General features: G+C 36.0%; 3 protein-coding genes across 3 annotated transcripts; 1 reads left to right on the forward strand and 2 right to left on the reverse strand.

Annotated features, from left to right (window-relative positions):
- Window positions 1–155: 155 nt before the first annotated feature.
- On the reverse strand, window positions 156–1,992 carry LOC127246784 (floral homeotic protein DEFICIENS-like). The gene is made up of 7 exons (XM_051268337.1): window positions 1,787–1,992; window positions 1,637–1,703; window positions 1,431–1,492; window positions 1,246–1,345; window positions 769–810; window positions 642–686; window positions 156–531 (listed from the first exon to the last, which is right to left on the reverse strand). The coding sequence occupies exons 1-7, from the start codon at window positions 1,972–1,974 to the stop codon at window positions 301–303; spliced, it is 735 nt and encodes a 244-aa protein (XP_051124294.1). The 5' UTR covers window positions 1,975–1,992; the 3' UTR covers window positions 156–300.
- Window positions 1,993–4,931: 2,939 nt separating this feature from the next.
- On the reverse strand, window positions 4,932–6,135 carry LOC127246761 (S-type anion channel SLAH4-like). The gene is made up of 2 exons (XM_051268302.1): window positions 5,371–6,135; window positions 4,932–5,285 (listed from the first exon to the last, which is right to left on the reverse strand). The coding sequence occupies exons 1-2, from the start codon at window positions 6,133–6,135 to the stop codon at window positions 4,932–4,934; spliced, it is 1,119 nt and encodes a 372-aa protein (XP_051124259.1).
- A 1,457-nt stretch (window positions 6,136–7,592) lies between these two features.
- Window positions 7,593–13,256, forward strand: LOC127246428 (coatomer subunit alpha-1-like). Its single transcript, XM_051267818.1, has 3 exons — window positions 7,593–8,103; window positions 9,035–9,529; window positions 9,875–13,256. The coding sequence occupies exons 1-3, from the start codon at window positions 7,896–7,898 to the stop codon at window positions 12,826–12,828; spliced, it is 3,657 nt and encodes a 1,218-aa protein (XP_051123775.1). The 5' UTR covers window positions 7,593–7,895; the 3' UTR covers window positions 12,829–13,256.
- The last annotated feature ends 1,559 nt before the right edge of the window (window positions 13,257–14,815 follow it).

Here is a 14,815-nt window from a genome sequence, read left to right on the forward strand (position 1 = left end):
GTTTAATTATTTAATGTATATATTAGTAGTATAATATAATATTTCTAATATTAAATTGATAAACAAAAGATATGATGATCTAGGAAGGAGGAAGGAGGAAGTAGCTGAAATGGTCGTGTATATCAAAATTAGATCATACTCATATATTAGGGCTTCTTATGAGACTGTGAATCCTTAATTCAGACCCGAATCAGTGCTATAATAAATAATCCCCCATCTTCAAGACAACACAGGGATGACTGCTACATAGCCTCTAGATAAATTCATACATAATTATCCTATTACACCATTACACACAGCCTACTCAAGTAAAGGAAATGTGATGAGATCCGATGCAGAAGCTCCTCCACATTGATGAAGAAAGTTGGAATGATGATTATTGTGGTTGTGGTGGTGGTGGTGGTTGTAATGATTAGGCGGCGGGGGGCGCAAGGCGACGATGCATGGACCCCCGTTGGGGTAGCCAAGAACCGAGTCATAATTGCCGTTATTTCCGACTAATCTGTAATGCTGATCATCTTCTTTGGCATCCTTTCAAATCCAATTTGTGAACTAATTAATTACTACAGCCTATGCATGTGTATATATATATAGCTATTGTATTATGTATATGCTCATTCATGGAGAAAAGATATTCTTACAAATTCGAGCATAAGGTTCTTGTGTATTTCTTCCACATTCCTCAACTGCAAATATATACACACGTTAGAAGAAGCATGGAAATTTTTTCTAGAAATATTGTCCAGACAATGTATGTTATGTATATACCTTTTTCCTGCCAGTTTCAATCTGATTGCTAATAACCTTGTACTGTAGCGAAGGCAAAGGTTTTAGACACAGTTAGTTATTAAAACAAAGATATGTTTATGAAACAATATCAAATTAATAAAAGTATGTCATTACATAATTCGATTTTTGACTATAGTAAAAAATTTTGAATTGGGTTTGGCTATCGTCCTAATTGATTATTTAATTTTGAAACTAAAATTCGTATACCATATATGTAATCTAGGACTCAAATAAAATTGGCTCATGCTCGTAGGTTGCAGGCTTTAATTCTGAATTTCCTTTGGACAAAACTCAGCCTCTTCTTAAGCCCTCTCAATTAACTGATAGTCAGACCACGTTCAGTTCAATAAATTCTACTGCCCTAATTTAATAAAAGGAAAATTTAATAATGTTGATGTTCAAAAACCCTAAAAAAGATTAGGTGCCAAGAAAAGGGTACGTAGATGAAGATTAAACCTTCCTTTCTCGAATAAGCCTCAAAGAAGTATCAATGTCTTCAATAAGATTAACGATCTGTTCATATCCCATATCCGTGAGGCTTTCTCCCATTCTTTGCCTGATCGATCCATTCGGACAAGAAAAGTGAAGAACACATTTAAAACATTAGGGGAAAATAAGAATACATTATATATAAATAAAACCTAATCTCCATCCTAAGGTTCCTGTTAACCTCCTTCAATTTCTTCAGGTGCTCTTGCATTTTCTGCACAGATTTCGACCACCCAAATCATCAGATTCTCTTTCAGATTCAATTTAATCGAAAATAATCAGTGGCTAATTAATCAATCTCGTATATAAATAAACACATAAATAAAGAAAAATGAAACCAAAAAAAAAAAAAAAAAACCTCATAGTGTGTGTTCCAAAGATCAACTCCAACGACTTTCTGATACTGATCGATCACCTGCTTTGTCCTACAATAGAAATATCAAATTATGAGTAATAAAATAATAATAAAAATCATCGTCTATAGAGAGAGAGAGATTAATTATTATACGTGACGGTGGGGGTGATGTACTCATGGAGCTTGTGAGTGGTGGAGATCATGATAATGGAAACCTTTGCATCACAAAGAACACTGAGTTCGTGTGCTTTCTTGAACAGCCCATTTCTCCTCTTAGAATACGTCACCTGCCTGTTCGTCTGGTTCTCTATCCTCTTTATCTGAATCTTACCACGAGCCATATATCCTTAATTTCTCAAAATATATGCAGGCAGCTGCTGGAAACACACCTTTTTTTTTTCTCTAAAATGGCAACTCACATATTCTTACAAGGGGGGGGGGGGGGGGGGGGGGGGAGAGGAATGGATTATTTTTCACCTCTAGTTTTTTTTTTCAATTAATTTGATCCATTTACATGTCGACAGGTGTCCTAAAATAATTGAAGTCTTGTTTCATAAATTAGGGGTAGTTGAGGGACTATAATATAAGCTTCCAAAAATGGAAAGAATTGCCAAACAGGCGTAAGAGAGGTGCAGTAGTCGATAAAGCAATTCAAGAATCAATCGATTGTTGTTATCTGTCAGTGTCAGTGTCAGTTACTCACCAAATAAAACTGTGTGTAAACAGATGTGTTCTTAATAGCACAACAGATCCAATGTGGATGTCATTCATTTTCATGGTTGGATTGGATTTGATTCGATTTTTTGATATATTGGATGAGATGCTTTGATTGGATTGATATCTCTCAAGATTTTATTGGTCGGGAAATTTTGCTTCAATAAATTAAATTAAACTATTTTGTAAAAGGTATTTTTGTGTTAAAATGCTATGCTAAATTGATTTGGATTTTATTATATATTATTGATGTTTCTTTTCGTGCTATATATAGGTCTAATTGGTACAAAAAATTACTTATATCAGTCATTTTTATTTTTTTACAAAAATATATTATTTTCTATAGACATTAAAGGAACAAGTACACCTCATATATATATATATATATATAGTATTTAGTAGGCATGTAAGAAATATATTTTGGTATATATATATATATATATGTATGTATAAAATCACGATTTTATCTTGAATATGCAAGAATCGTTTTTTACTTTAGCTTTTTCATTTCTGAAATATTCTTAGGATGTATAGTTAGATTATAAAAATATATATGATTAATTACAGATATTAATTTGATTATATCTTTTCCATGTACGGGCCAAGTACAAGCAAAAGGTATACGAAGTCTCTTATTATCTATCTGAAAACAATTATGGTAATAAATTCTTATCCAAGTATTAGCCAATGGAGATTGCTTTTAGTCTTAATTTGGTATAATCTTAGGACATGGTCGGCCAGTATTCCCCTACTTTCACTGTAATTAAGTGCGTTACGAATTATAATAATAATGTATAAATATATATATATATATTCTAGTTCAAAAATTAATTTTATATTGGTATAACTCTATTGTATCCGTACTTATATATATCTAATCAACGTGCTTATCGCGTCAGATTCTATTTAAAGCGAATAATTAAATATTAATTACATGCCATAAAAAGAAGTGGACTCATGTTTAACTAACCCTACTTTTTTTTGGTGCTGCCATCCACAACCCACCATTAAATAAATAAATAATTATTATAGTCCGGTAAAATGTGACGAGTAAACTTGTGACCGTAACATGACGAATTTAAAATATATTCACGATTTCTTAATACTACGACTTTTTTTTTTAGCATAGTTTGGAGATTATTGTGTTTTGTCTAAAATTTATTTGGTATAACATCTGAAAATAAATAAATAAATCTATAAATATAGTAAGTTACGAAATTCAATTTGGCAACTGGATTAATTCATGTATAGCTAAAAGACAAAACCCGTAAATAAATTTCAAAAAAGAATAGGGTCGTGGATTTGTAAAAGTTTCCAGCCCATAAAGTGTAAAAACACGTACAAGTTGTAACCACAAAATTTGACTTGCTAGTATTTTGTTTATAATGTTTTAATATTTTTTAAAAAAATGAATAACAATACGCAGGTGTAATAATTTTGTAGATTTAAGTCGTGAAAATGCTTTTTATAGAATTATAATATAATAGTTTCATTATAAAAATAAATAAATTAGTGGATCATGAACTTTTGAAAAATACAACAGTATATACTCATCACTCTACAGGTTCTGCCACTTAATCTGTATATAATATTCATAATGGGTTTACAAAATCGTGCATATTAATTACCTCAGTTAATTAGGTATGCTACAGTTGTATATATTATACTTTTCATTATTGATATGATATTAATATGTTAGTATATATGTGCATTATTTTCCTTTTTAATAAAACCTATATAATTTAATTAATTCGTGCGCACACATTCCTTTAAATCTTTTATATATATATATATATATATATATATAGAGAGAGAGAGAGAGAGAGAGAGAGAGAGAATAGGATTTGCCGTTTTTAATTTTAAAATATTTTCATTTTCATACATTTTTTTTTTAAAAATAGACACATGCCTAAACGAAAATGACATGTAGATGAGAAGAGTCACTATATATTTTTGTTAAAAAAGTGTATATATAAACAAAACTTATAAAGCTTAACTATAATTTTGTGCATTCTTATAAGCAAAACGAGAAAATAAATAAATAGATAAGTAAATGTCTCATATGCATTTTTACTTTTTAAACCAATAGATCGATTAAATTTGTTGTTTATTTATTGGTCATTATATTCTACATACACATAAATATGCAAAATTATAATAATTATTTTTTAGAAAAAGAAATAATAAATTAATTTTATTTCTTGTACTGACCTCTTTTGTTACTATGGGATCCATAATTCTAATTTAAAACTAATTATTTTGTAAATAGAGTAGTCTTTCATCCCTTATACAACAAGGGAATCTCAACACTTTTTCGTACTGGTCCTTGTTCATCTTATTAATTGAAAATATTTAAATTATGATCATATTTTATCGAGTCTTACAAAGTGAATAGGGGTAAACAAAAATTATCATCAGAGTATAAAAAAAATTATAAATATACTACAATATTAATTTACAATCTCATCTCTTGTACGTACGTTGCTCAGTAAACTAATACTACAAAATGGAGGGATGGATGGATGGAGTGTATATATATATATATATATATAATTAAATAAATTTAAGATGCAGGCGCAGACATTTATGTGCCTTCGACGTTTGTGTCTTTTTGGAGCGCAGTAGCAGTAGCAGTAGGAGTAGGAGTAGGAGTAGGTTTCGGACAGTGGGTAATTGGCAGACGGCGCAGGTTGTCGTGGTCATGGTGGTGGTCGGGCAACAGCAACTTGGGATTAGCTGCCGTAAAAATTAGGAGAGTGATGAGGACCAGGACCGAGAGGATAGAGAGCGCGAGTCGTATGGCGCGAGGGACGCCTCCTTTGACTTGCTCCTCGTATCTCGTCGAAGCCAAAGCCAACATCGTTATCGGGTACGAGTACGCCCACCACGCCACGTTGTACCTCTCCATCGCCTTCTTGAACATAAACGGTCTGCAAATCTGTAGATCCAATTCTATTCATTATCAATAACTATTAATGAATTAATTAATTGATTAATTGATTGATTGATTGATTTTTTATTACCAGAGATGCGAACATGAAGAGGGACAGGAAAAAGAGCATCTTGGAGGCAGTGTCGAAGCTGCCGGAGATGGAGAACCAGGCGAGGCTGGCGACGCCAGGGGCGGCGAAGAAGAGGAAGAACACCGGCCGGAGCATCGCCGGGAGGACGTGGCCGCCGGCGACGCGCTGGTAGAGGGTGACGAAGAGGACGAGATAATGCACCATTCCTAGCGAGAACAGGAAGAGCGCCACCTCCTGCCACCGCATCTTGGCGGCGGCTCTGGCGCCGACGAGGTTTCCGACCACCGACAGCTGGCTGGTCGGGTTGGCCACCGCCGTGAGGAACCGCTTACCCTTGGTGAACCACTGGCCGTAGATCTTGACGTCCAGGACCACGACCGGGACCGCGAAGACCCACCAGAACACCACGAAGCAGATGTGGTTGGGAGTGACGAACGGCGCAGATTCGAGGATGAAGAGCCACGATATCCACGGGGCAAAAAGGTAATTTACCCCCACGTGGTGCATGAACTCGGCCTTTATGGTGTTGAAGCAGAGGAAGCACTTGAGCGCGTAGAGAAGGGACAGGACCACCTGGACCACCACCGAGAACCACCACAGGACCGCCACAATGGTGGCGTACAACGCCTTGGGCTTCGTCCCGGACCCCTGAAATGCGGCGTCCTTGGAGTGCAACTGCAGGAGGACTTTCCATAGCAGGGCCTGGAGCCCTAGGGACAGGGAAATCCTGAAGTATCCTGCATGAAACCTCGTCAATATCGACATCGAGATCCACGAAGAAAGTTCAGGTCCTTGTAATTTCTTGCACTTTCCGGGCTCGGGCGGATTCATTTTCACTTGATGTATGTATATTTACAAAACTGACGGATATTTATACTGACCGAGAGGAGCTGAGAGATCGAGACAACGTAAAAAATAATCTTTTAATAGCAATAAAGTTATTGCCACCTTTTTTCCAAAACCTAAACTCAGTCTCTCATCATCCATCCACCGTTAGATAAAAGTGTGTGTTTAGGATGTGCTTTACAGCAAATATTTTAATTTAAATTATAAAATAAAGAAAGTGAACAAATACACAGCCAAATACACTTTTTTTCATTCATATTATAATTAATATATGTATATAGTACTAATCAAGAATTTCATTAGCCCACTAGCAAGGTATTATATATTGTTGGGTCAAATTGGGTCCAATTTGTTGTGTAATTGGGCTTGGTAGTAATCCATTCATGGGAACCCATCTCGAGCGATATAAGTTTTATAGATTTAAAAAGAAAAATAAAAAGTATGAAAGCGCAGATTTTGGATATAAATTTATATCGAATTAAAAATGTATATTTTTATATCTAGTTGAAAACACATATAAGTATTCAAACTACATGTATAAAAATTATATATATATATATCGATAAAAAAAATAAAATAGTACAATAAATAGTTATTTTTATTTAAAAGTTTATAGTCAAATTTTTATTTTTTTAATACAAAATATAACATCTAGATTTCACAATTTGCAAAACTCAAAACTTGTAAATAAATGTGTGTAAAGGAAGCGCATCCAAACCCATATGAAATAAGTTGACTTGTGGGCAGCCTAGTCTAGCCTAGACTTAATGGTACCAGCCATTACTAATACAAGTATGTTCCTAATATCAAATAGGGTATACTAAATTTGAATGATATAAAGTTGATTTAAACATGTATTTTTGAAAATTTTGATATTATATTTATATATTATTTTTTTTTTCAAAATATTACATTAAATAATAATTTTTTACTATTTTCCTTTTTTTTAAAACTCTTATAATGCTTAATTATTTTGTTCTCAAATTATTCCAATTCAATTCAATATTATTTTGTTCTTAAATATAAATTACATGTATATTATTAATCTAATATTTTATTTCTTAACGTTTCCAAATGTAAAATTTAGTGAAATAGCTGTGTGATACAATATATTTACTTTTTAAATGAAGTTGTAATTCTTAATTCGAAAAAAGAAAAAATAGCTGCTAGTGCTACAAATTGGTTTTATTAATTGTTTTAATTTTAAAATAAATATATATATATATGTAATTAGAATTAAAATATTAAAATATTAAATCTAATATCAATAATAATAATAATAATAATAATAATGACTTCAAATGCAGATTTAAAAGGTAAACGGCCCTAAAGTGACGTCGTTTTGGTCAATTGAGGGGTGAAAAATGTGAAGGAGAAACCGAGTTTCACATTTAAAAAACATTGGATGAAAAAGTTTACACTGGAGTAGATCCACACCGGCAGGCGTACAGCAGCAATGACCAGCTCTTAAACGCAGGTTGTGCTGGATCCAATGCGATTTGCGACCCACACCACACTCGATCGACGCTGCTTTATATTGGGGAACCCCAATTCTTGTCGGATCTCAATCTGGTGGGGAGCGGAATTGTGAATTAGGGCTTTGATCCGTCCATTCGATTGGATTCAGATCTCACTGCTTTTCATTTGTGATTTTGGGTGGTGGGAAAGAATTGAGGAAAATGCTGACCAAGTTTGAGACGAAGAGTAATAGAGTGAAAGGTTTGAGTTTCCACAGCAAGAGGCCATGGATCTTGGCGAGTCTCCACAGCGGCGTGATCCAGCTCTGGGATTATCGCATGGGCACACTCATTGATCGCTTCGACGAGCACGATGGACCCGTTCGTGGAGTTCATTTCCACAAATCGCAGCCGCTTTTTGTATCTGGAGGTCTGATTTAGTTTTGCTGAGTTTGTTTTTTCTTTCTCTATCGTCGATTTTGCTTGCTGCATTGTGATATTCGTGGATTTCGGAAAATTGTGTATTTCGTGCTGTATATGAAGTGTTCTATTCGGATCTCTGTCGATTTGCGTTAATTGATTGGTTTTTAATTTTTGTCTACCAGATCAGAGCGTTTTGCAGATTGGATTTGTCGTTTGGATGTGTCACACAGTTGTTTACTGAAATTAGTGATGTGATTATGATATGCCGTTTAGTTTGCATTTACAGGCATATAACCTTTCTTTAGTTCCTGTTGCTATTATTTTATGTCCTGCATTTGAACTAAACTTTTGTGATTACATATTGATCTTAAGATTTGGGTATCCTATGGTCGATGATCTAAAAGGGACGTGTATGCCCAATGTTCTTATGATCTTTGATTCAATTTGAAGCATGAAAATGAGTTTTTCTTTAACCAATTGGGATGATGTCCTTAAGATGTAGAGGTGGTGTATGAGCAGGTGAAATATGTTGCCTATTATTACAGTTGTAGAAATATACGTCTTGTTAGTATTTGATATTGTGTCAACCTGAGACCATGACAAATTAGTTACACTGGACCTGGAGATTTTCAAGTGCATAATTTTACATCATTACAGCTGATGATATTAAAGTACATTGTGCTGCTAAACATATGTCCACTACTTCACAATTGCTTAACTATTATCTAATAACGTTTCTGATGCTATTACTTCCTGACGTAGATCTGTTAGTTATTCAAAACTCTTGTTGATTCACTAGAGGCATGTAGTTAATTTGACTGATAAGGTTATTTATGGCTTTTTGTTGCCATCATGTCTGTTAAATCTGTAGCTGAAGATTTTTTCCCCCTATTACTTTAGCTTCATAATGCTTCATAAGTGCACACTCTCTTATGTAGGTGATGATTACAAAATCAAGGTGTGGAATTACAAATTGCATAGGTGTCTTTTTACACTTCTTGGCCATCTTGATTACATCCGGACAGTCCAATTTCACCATGAGTACCCATGGATTGTAAGTGCAAGTGATGATCAGACAATCAGAATATGGAATTGGCAATCTCGAACTTGCATTTCTGTTTTGACTGGCCACAACCATTATGTCATGTGTGCTTCATTCCACCCCAAAGAGGACCTTGTTGTTTCAGCCTCTTTGGACCAGACTGTTCGTGTTTGGGATATTGGTGCCTTGAGGAAGAAAACAGTATCTCCTGCTGATGATATTCTGCGACTTTCTCAAATGAACTCAGACTTCTTTGGTGGTGTCGATGCTGTTGTAAAGTATGTCTTGGAAGGCCACGATCGAGGGGTTAACTGGGCTTCCTTCCATCCCACTCTCCCCCTGATTGTTTCAGGAGCAGATGATCGCCAAGTTAAAATCTGGCGCATGAATGGTATGCTCTTGTGATATTGATATCGTTTACTATTATTTAAGTGTTGTTTATTTTCTTGGTAATAAGTGTTGGTATTGATGAAGATCAGACAATAAATGCGGTGCACCTAATGTTTTAACTTCAATGCTAAAAAGTACTGTCATGGTTGAATGTTGCTCTCCAGTTCTTCTATAAGAAAAGTAAATGTTATATTCTAGAGCTCAACATGTGTTTGATCATTTATCCGTGTCATGCATGCCCTTTGATATTTGATGTGGTAATCAGTGTACCATCTATAGCTTATTTTGTTGCGGGAAACTTATAATTATCAATTGAACATATGGGTTTTCTTTCATTCTTTGACAGATACTAAGGCTTGGGAGGTGGATACCTTGAGAGGTCACATGAATAATGTGTCATGTGTTTTGTTCCATGCAAAGCAGGACATTATTGTGTCTAATTCCGAAGACAAAAGTATTCGAGTTTGGGATGCTACTAAAAGAACTGGCCTGCAGACTTTCCGTAGGGAGCACGACAGGTTCTGGATCCTTTCAGCTCATCCTGAGATGAATCTTCTGGCTGCTGGTCATGATAGTGGAATGATTGTATTTAAGTTGGAGAGAGAGCGCCCTGCCTTCTCTGTTTCTGGTGATTCACTTTTATATGTGAAGGACAGATTTCTCCGTTCTTTTGAGTACTCAAGTCAGAAAGACATCCAGCTAATACCTATCCGACGTCCTGGCTCTAATAATTTGAATCAAGGGCCTCGAACTCTCTCTTACAGTCCTACGGAGAATGCTGTCTTGATTTGCTCTGATGTAGATGGTGGTTCATATGAACTCTACATTATTCCAAAAGATAGCCATGGCAGAGGTGACACGGCTCAAGAGGCAAAGAGAGGTACTGGGGGTTCTGCAGTCTTCATTGCAAGAAATAGGTTTGCTGTGCTTGAGAAGAGCACAAACCAGGTCCTTGTAAAGAATCTGAAAAATGAAATGGTGAAGAAGAGTGCTCTTCCTATTGCTACTGATGCTATATTCTATGCTGGCACTGGAAATCTTCTTTGCAGATCTGAGGACAAAGTTGTTATTTTTGATCTCCAACAAAGGATTACCCTTGGGGATCTTCAGACACCATTTGTAAGATATGTGGTTTGGTCTTCTGACATGGAAAGTGTTGCTTTACTGAGCAAACACTCCATTGTTATCGCTGATAAAAAGCTTGTGCACCGTTGCACTCTTCATGAGACAATTCGTGTCAAGAGTGGAGCCTGGGATGACAATGGTGTCTTTATATATACTACTTTGACACATATCAAATACTGCCTTCCTAATGGAGATAGTGGCATTATCAAGACACTGGATGTCCCATTGTATATCACTAAGATATATGGAAACACCATCTTTTGCTTGGACAGGGATGGGAAAAGCCGTCCAGTCATTGTGGATTGTACGGAGTATGTTTTCAAGCTGTCCTTGCTGAAGAAGCGTTATGACCAAGTTATGAACATGATAAAAAATGCTGATTTGTGTGGGCAAGCCATGATTGCGTATCTGCAGCAGAAGGGCTTTCCCCAAGTTGCCCTTTATTTTGTGAAAGATGAGAGAACTCGCTTCAACTTAGCTCTTGAAAGTGGTAATATTGAGAAGGCTCTGGAATCGGCTAAAAATATTGATGAGAAAGATTACTGGTACAGGCTAGGTGTGGAGGCACTTCGGCAGGGAAATGCTGGCATTGTTGAATATGCTTACCAAAAGACGAAAAACTTTGAGAGGCTATCCTTCCATTACCTGATCACTGGTAATCTAGACAAGTTGTCCAAAATGATGAAAATTGCTGAAGTCAAGAATGATGTTATGGGTCAGTTTCATGATGCTCTATATCTAGGCGATGTGCGGGAGCGTGTTAAGATTCTGGAAAATGCAGGTCATTTGCCACTTGCATATATTACAGCCTCAACCCATGGACTGCATGATGTTGCAGAGCGCCTTGCTGCGGAACTGGGTGATAATATTCCTTCTCTCCCCGAAGGAAAGAAAGCTTCACTTCTGATGCCCCCAACCCCAGTGTTATGTGCTGGTGACTGGCCTTTGTTAATGGTAAGTAAAGGAATTTTTGAGGGTGGTCTAGATGATACAGGCAGAGGTGTAGACGAGGATTTGGAAGAGGCAGCAGATGCCGACTGGGGTGAGGGCTTGGATATCAGTGAGGTGACCGACTTGCAGAATGGTGACATTAATATATCACTGGAGGCAGATGATATTCACGAGGAGAATGATGAGGAGGGAGGATGGGATCTTGAGGATTTGGATTTGCCTGCTGATGCCGAGACACCAAAGACCGGTGCTAATGCACGATGTGCTGTATTCGTCGCCCCCACCCCTGGCATGCCGGTAAGCCAAATTTGGGTACAGAGATCATCTCTGGCAGCAGAACATGCAGCTGCAGGCAACTTCGACACGGCAATGCGCCTGTTGAACCGGCAACTGGGAATAAAGAATTTCTCTCCACTTAAGTCGCAGTTTGTTGACCTTCACTTGGGCAGTCATACTTACTTGGATGCCTTCACCTCAGCGCCTGTGATCTCGATTGCACTGGAGAGGGGCTGGAGTGAATCGACGAGTCCCAATGTCCGTGGCCCCCCTTCGCTCATTTACAATTTCTCTCAATTGGAAGAAAAGCTCAAGGCTGGTTACAAAGCTACAACTACCGGAAAGTTTTCTGAAGCACTTCGGCTCTTCCTCTTTATTCTTCACACAATTCCACTGATCATAGTCGAGACAAGGCGGGAGGTGGATGAAGTCAAGGAGCTGGTTATCATTGCAAAAGAGTATGTTCTGGGACTGAAGATGGAGCTCAAAAGGAGAGAATTGAAAAACGACCCTGTTCGCCAGCAGGAACTCGCGGCCTATTTTACCCATTGTAACCTCCAGCTTCCGCACACGCGGCTCGCATTGATGAACGCAATGACGGTATGCTACAAGGCGCAGAATCTGAGCACTGCAGCCAACTTCGCTCGCCGACTTCTGGAGACCAATCCGAGCAACGAGAACCAGGCCAAAACAGCCCGCCAGGTTCTTCAGGCGGCGGAGAGGAACATGAAAGATACAGCTGAGTTGAACTACGACTTCAGAAACCCATTTGTCGTATGCGGCGCCACGTATGTCCCGATCTACCGAGGCCAGAAAGACGTAACCTGCCCTTACTGCACCACGCATTACGTTCTGTCCCAACAAGGGGAGCTCTGCGCCGTCTGTGATCTTTCGGTGATCGGAGCCGATGCTTCCGGGTTGCTCTGTTCCCCTTCGCAGATTCGATGAATGAATCGGCAGCCGCCTGCTGGGTCAGCATTTAGAGAAATTGCAACTGGGCAAGACATGTCCAGAGGATTGGGTAAGCAACAGAGCAGCAATCAAACAGGTATGAGTTTCCTAAACCAAAATATTTCGTTTTGTTCTATATGTTTTTTTGTTCACTATTTTTGTTTCTCATCGTCGTTACATTACATGTTTCTCTGTAATAAACCCCATGTATGATTTTTTCATTTTTCTTTTTTTTTTTTGTTATGTTACAACCATTCTTATTATGGTGTGTGGAATTTAGAGCATTGCTAGTTTAGACGTGGCAATGTATATTGGTGTTCTTAAATGGCCCCCCAAACTTGTGTTTTTTTGCAGAATATGTAATAGACAACTACTTCACCTACTCAACTTCACTTTTTATATATCAAATTATAGTATTGTGTTAATCTGATCAAGTCAGCATATATAATCAAGGCAGAGATTACGTGCGAAATACAATGTTGTCATGTATAAGCATGTACTACAATAATATGTTGTCTTATGTCGAATTATGTCATGTATTGTCGGAATATGCATTGTGTTATATTATTACATGCTATATCGTTAATTCCTACGTTGGCCTGAGAGTTATTTCACAAGGAAATTTCATTGAGTTCAAAATGCAAAATAATATGTAATGTTTGGGTGTTTATCACAAAAGAAAAGAATTTATTATTATGTTACTTTCCCGTAGAGGATTATTTTAAATAAATGAATGATGCATGTATATATATATATATATATATATTTATTCTTTTCTTAGTCCAATTTCACTGGTTTTGAAGCGTTATTTTGTTATTATTATTATTATTGATACTTTTCTTTTCCTTTTTCTTGATTAGCTTTTCCATCTGGTCATATGTATATATGTCTATTGGGGTGAAATTTAAAATGATGGTAGGGTTGAGAAAAGTTGATGAAACCCATGTGGTGTGTAGCATACTATGATTAACTGCGCCACAATAAAAACAATTTTGAGATATCAAGGAGAGAATGCATATATTAAATTATGCTGCCTTGCTTGTTTCTTTATGTTTAGTACTTCTCAATTGAAAATATAGTATTTATATATATATATATATAATTAATTTATTATTTCATTTAAACATATAGTAAAAATCTAACACTTACAATATACTACAAACCAAATGTATCACCCTAGATTGCAAATTATTATGTTGACATTAACATATACATAGATATAGGACCTAAAATGTCATGTTACATTCCCCAACCTTAAATATATAGATATATAAACCTTAAATCTATAAAGCTAAGTTCGACTTTATCTGCTTGCATAATTATTGCTTTTTTTTGAAAAACTATTATATATATATATATATATATATTAAAAGTACATTATAAACACTTACTTCATTCAAGAAAATAATCAAACTTTAAACAGCAAACAGTGTGCTACTTATCCATGTCTTAGTGGCATCATTTCATGTGCTTAATGGTATATTTTAATTTTAATTTAGTGCACACATTATATTCTTCGAAACATTTGATATGATCACTGACACCACAAACACTTCACTTCCATAATGTGACTGCAACCATTTTTAATGCCTACATCTCTATACATTACTCTTTACACCATTTTTTAAATTTTTTTTTATTAATATATAAATATTTAGCCTTGTGACATTAGCTTTTTATGAAATAGTAAATACAATACATAACATATACACGATCGACATATAACACAAATACATAAAGAACACAAAATTTATGCTAATATTATACAATGGAACATATAAAATCGATTATATATAATAATAGTTCATCGATCATGACATTATTGAATTCAATACACATCACATAGTATAACACAGACATAACCTGGCGGACACATAGTCTCCGGCGAGCCATGTAGGCGTTTCCGGCGACGGAAGACTAAAACAGCGAAATTTTTTCACTTATGAGACTAATTTGCGACAGACTCCACTTACGGAACTAAAAT

Source organism: Andrographis paniculata, unplaced genomic scaffold (assembly GCF_009805555.1).
Source record: "Andrographis paniculata isolate CXL003 unplaced genomic scaffold, ASM980555v1 Contig30END, whole genome shotgun sequence".
Taxonomy (NCBI): Eukaryota; Viridiplantae; Streptophyta; class Magnoliopsida; order Lamiales; family Acanthaceae; genus Andrographis; species Andrographis paniculata.

Coding starts and splice junctions, on each gene's coding strand:
- LOC127246784 (XM_051268337.1), bottom strand. CDS start 1,974: ATGGCTCGTGGTAAGATTCAGATAAAGAGGATAGAGAACCAGACGAAC. Junction 1,704..1,786: donor TACATCACCCCCACCGTCAC/GTATAATAATTA, acceptor TTTCTATTGTAG/GACAAAGCAGGTGATCGATC. Junction 811..1,245: donor GGCTTATTCGAGAAAGGAAG/GTTTAATCTTCA, acceptor CCTTCGCTACAG/TACAAGGTTATTAGCAATCA.
- LOC127246761 (XM_051268302.1), bottom strand. CDS start 6,135: ATGTCGATATTGACGAGGTTTCATGCAGGATACTTCAGGATTTCCCTG. Junction 5,286..5,370: donor TCTTCATGTTCGCATCTCTG/GTAATAAAAAAT, acceptor TTGGATCTACAG/ATTTGCAGACCGTTTATGTT.
- LOC127246428 (XM_051267818.1), top strand. CDS start 7,896: ATGCTGACCAAGTTTGAGACGAAGAGTAATAGAGTGAAAGGTTTGAGT. Junction 8,104..9,034: donor GCCGCTTTTTGTATCTGGAG/GTCTGATTTAGT, acceptor TCTCTTATGTAG/GTGATGATTACAAAATCAAG. Junction 9,530..9,874: donor TAAAATCTGGCGCATGAATG/GTATGCTCTTGT, acceptor ATTCTTTGACAG/ATACTAAGGCTTGGGAGGTG.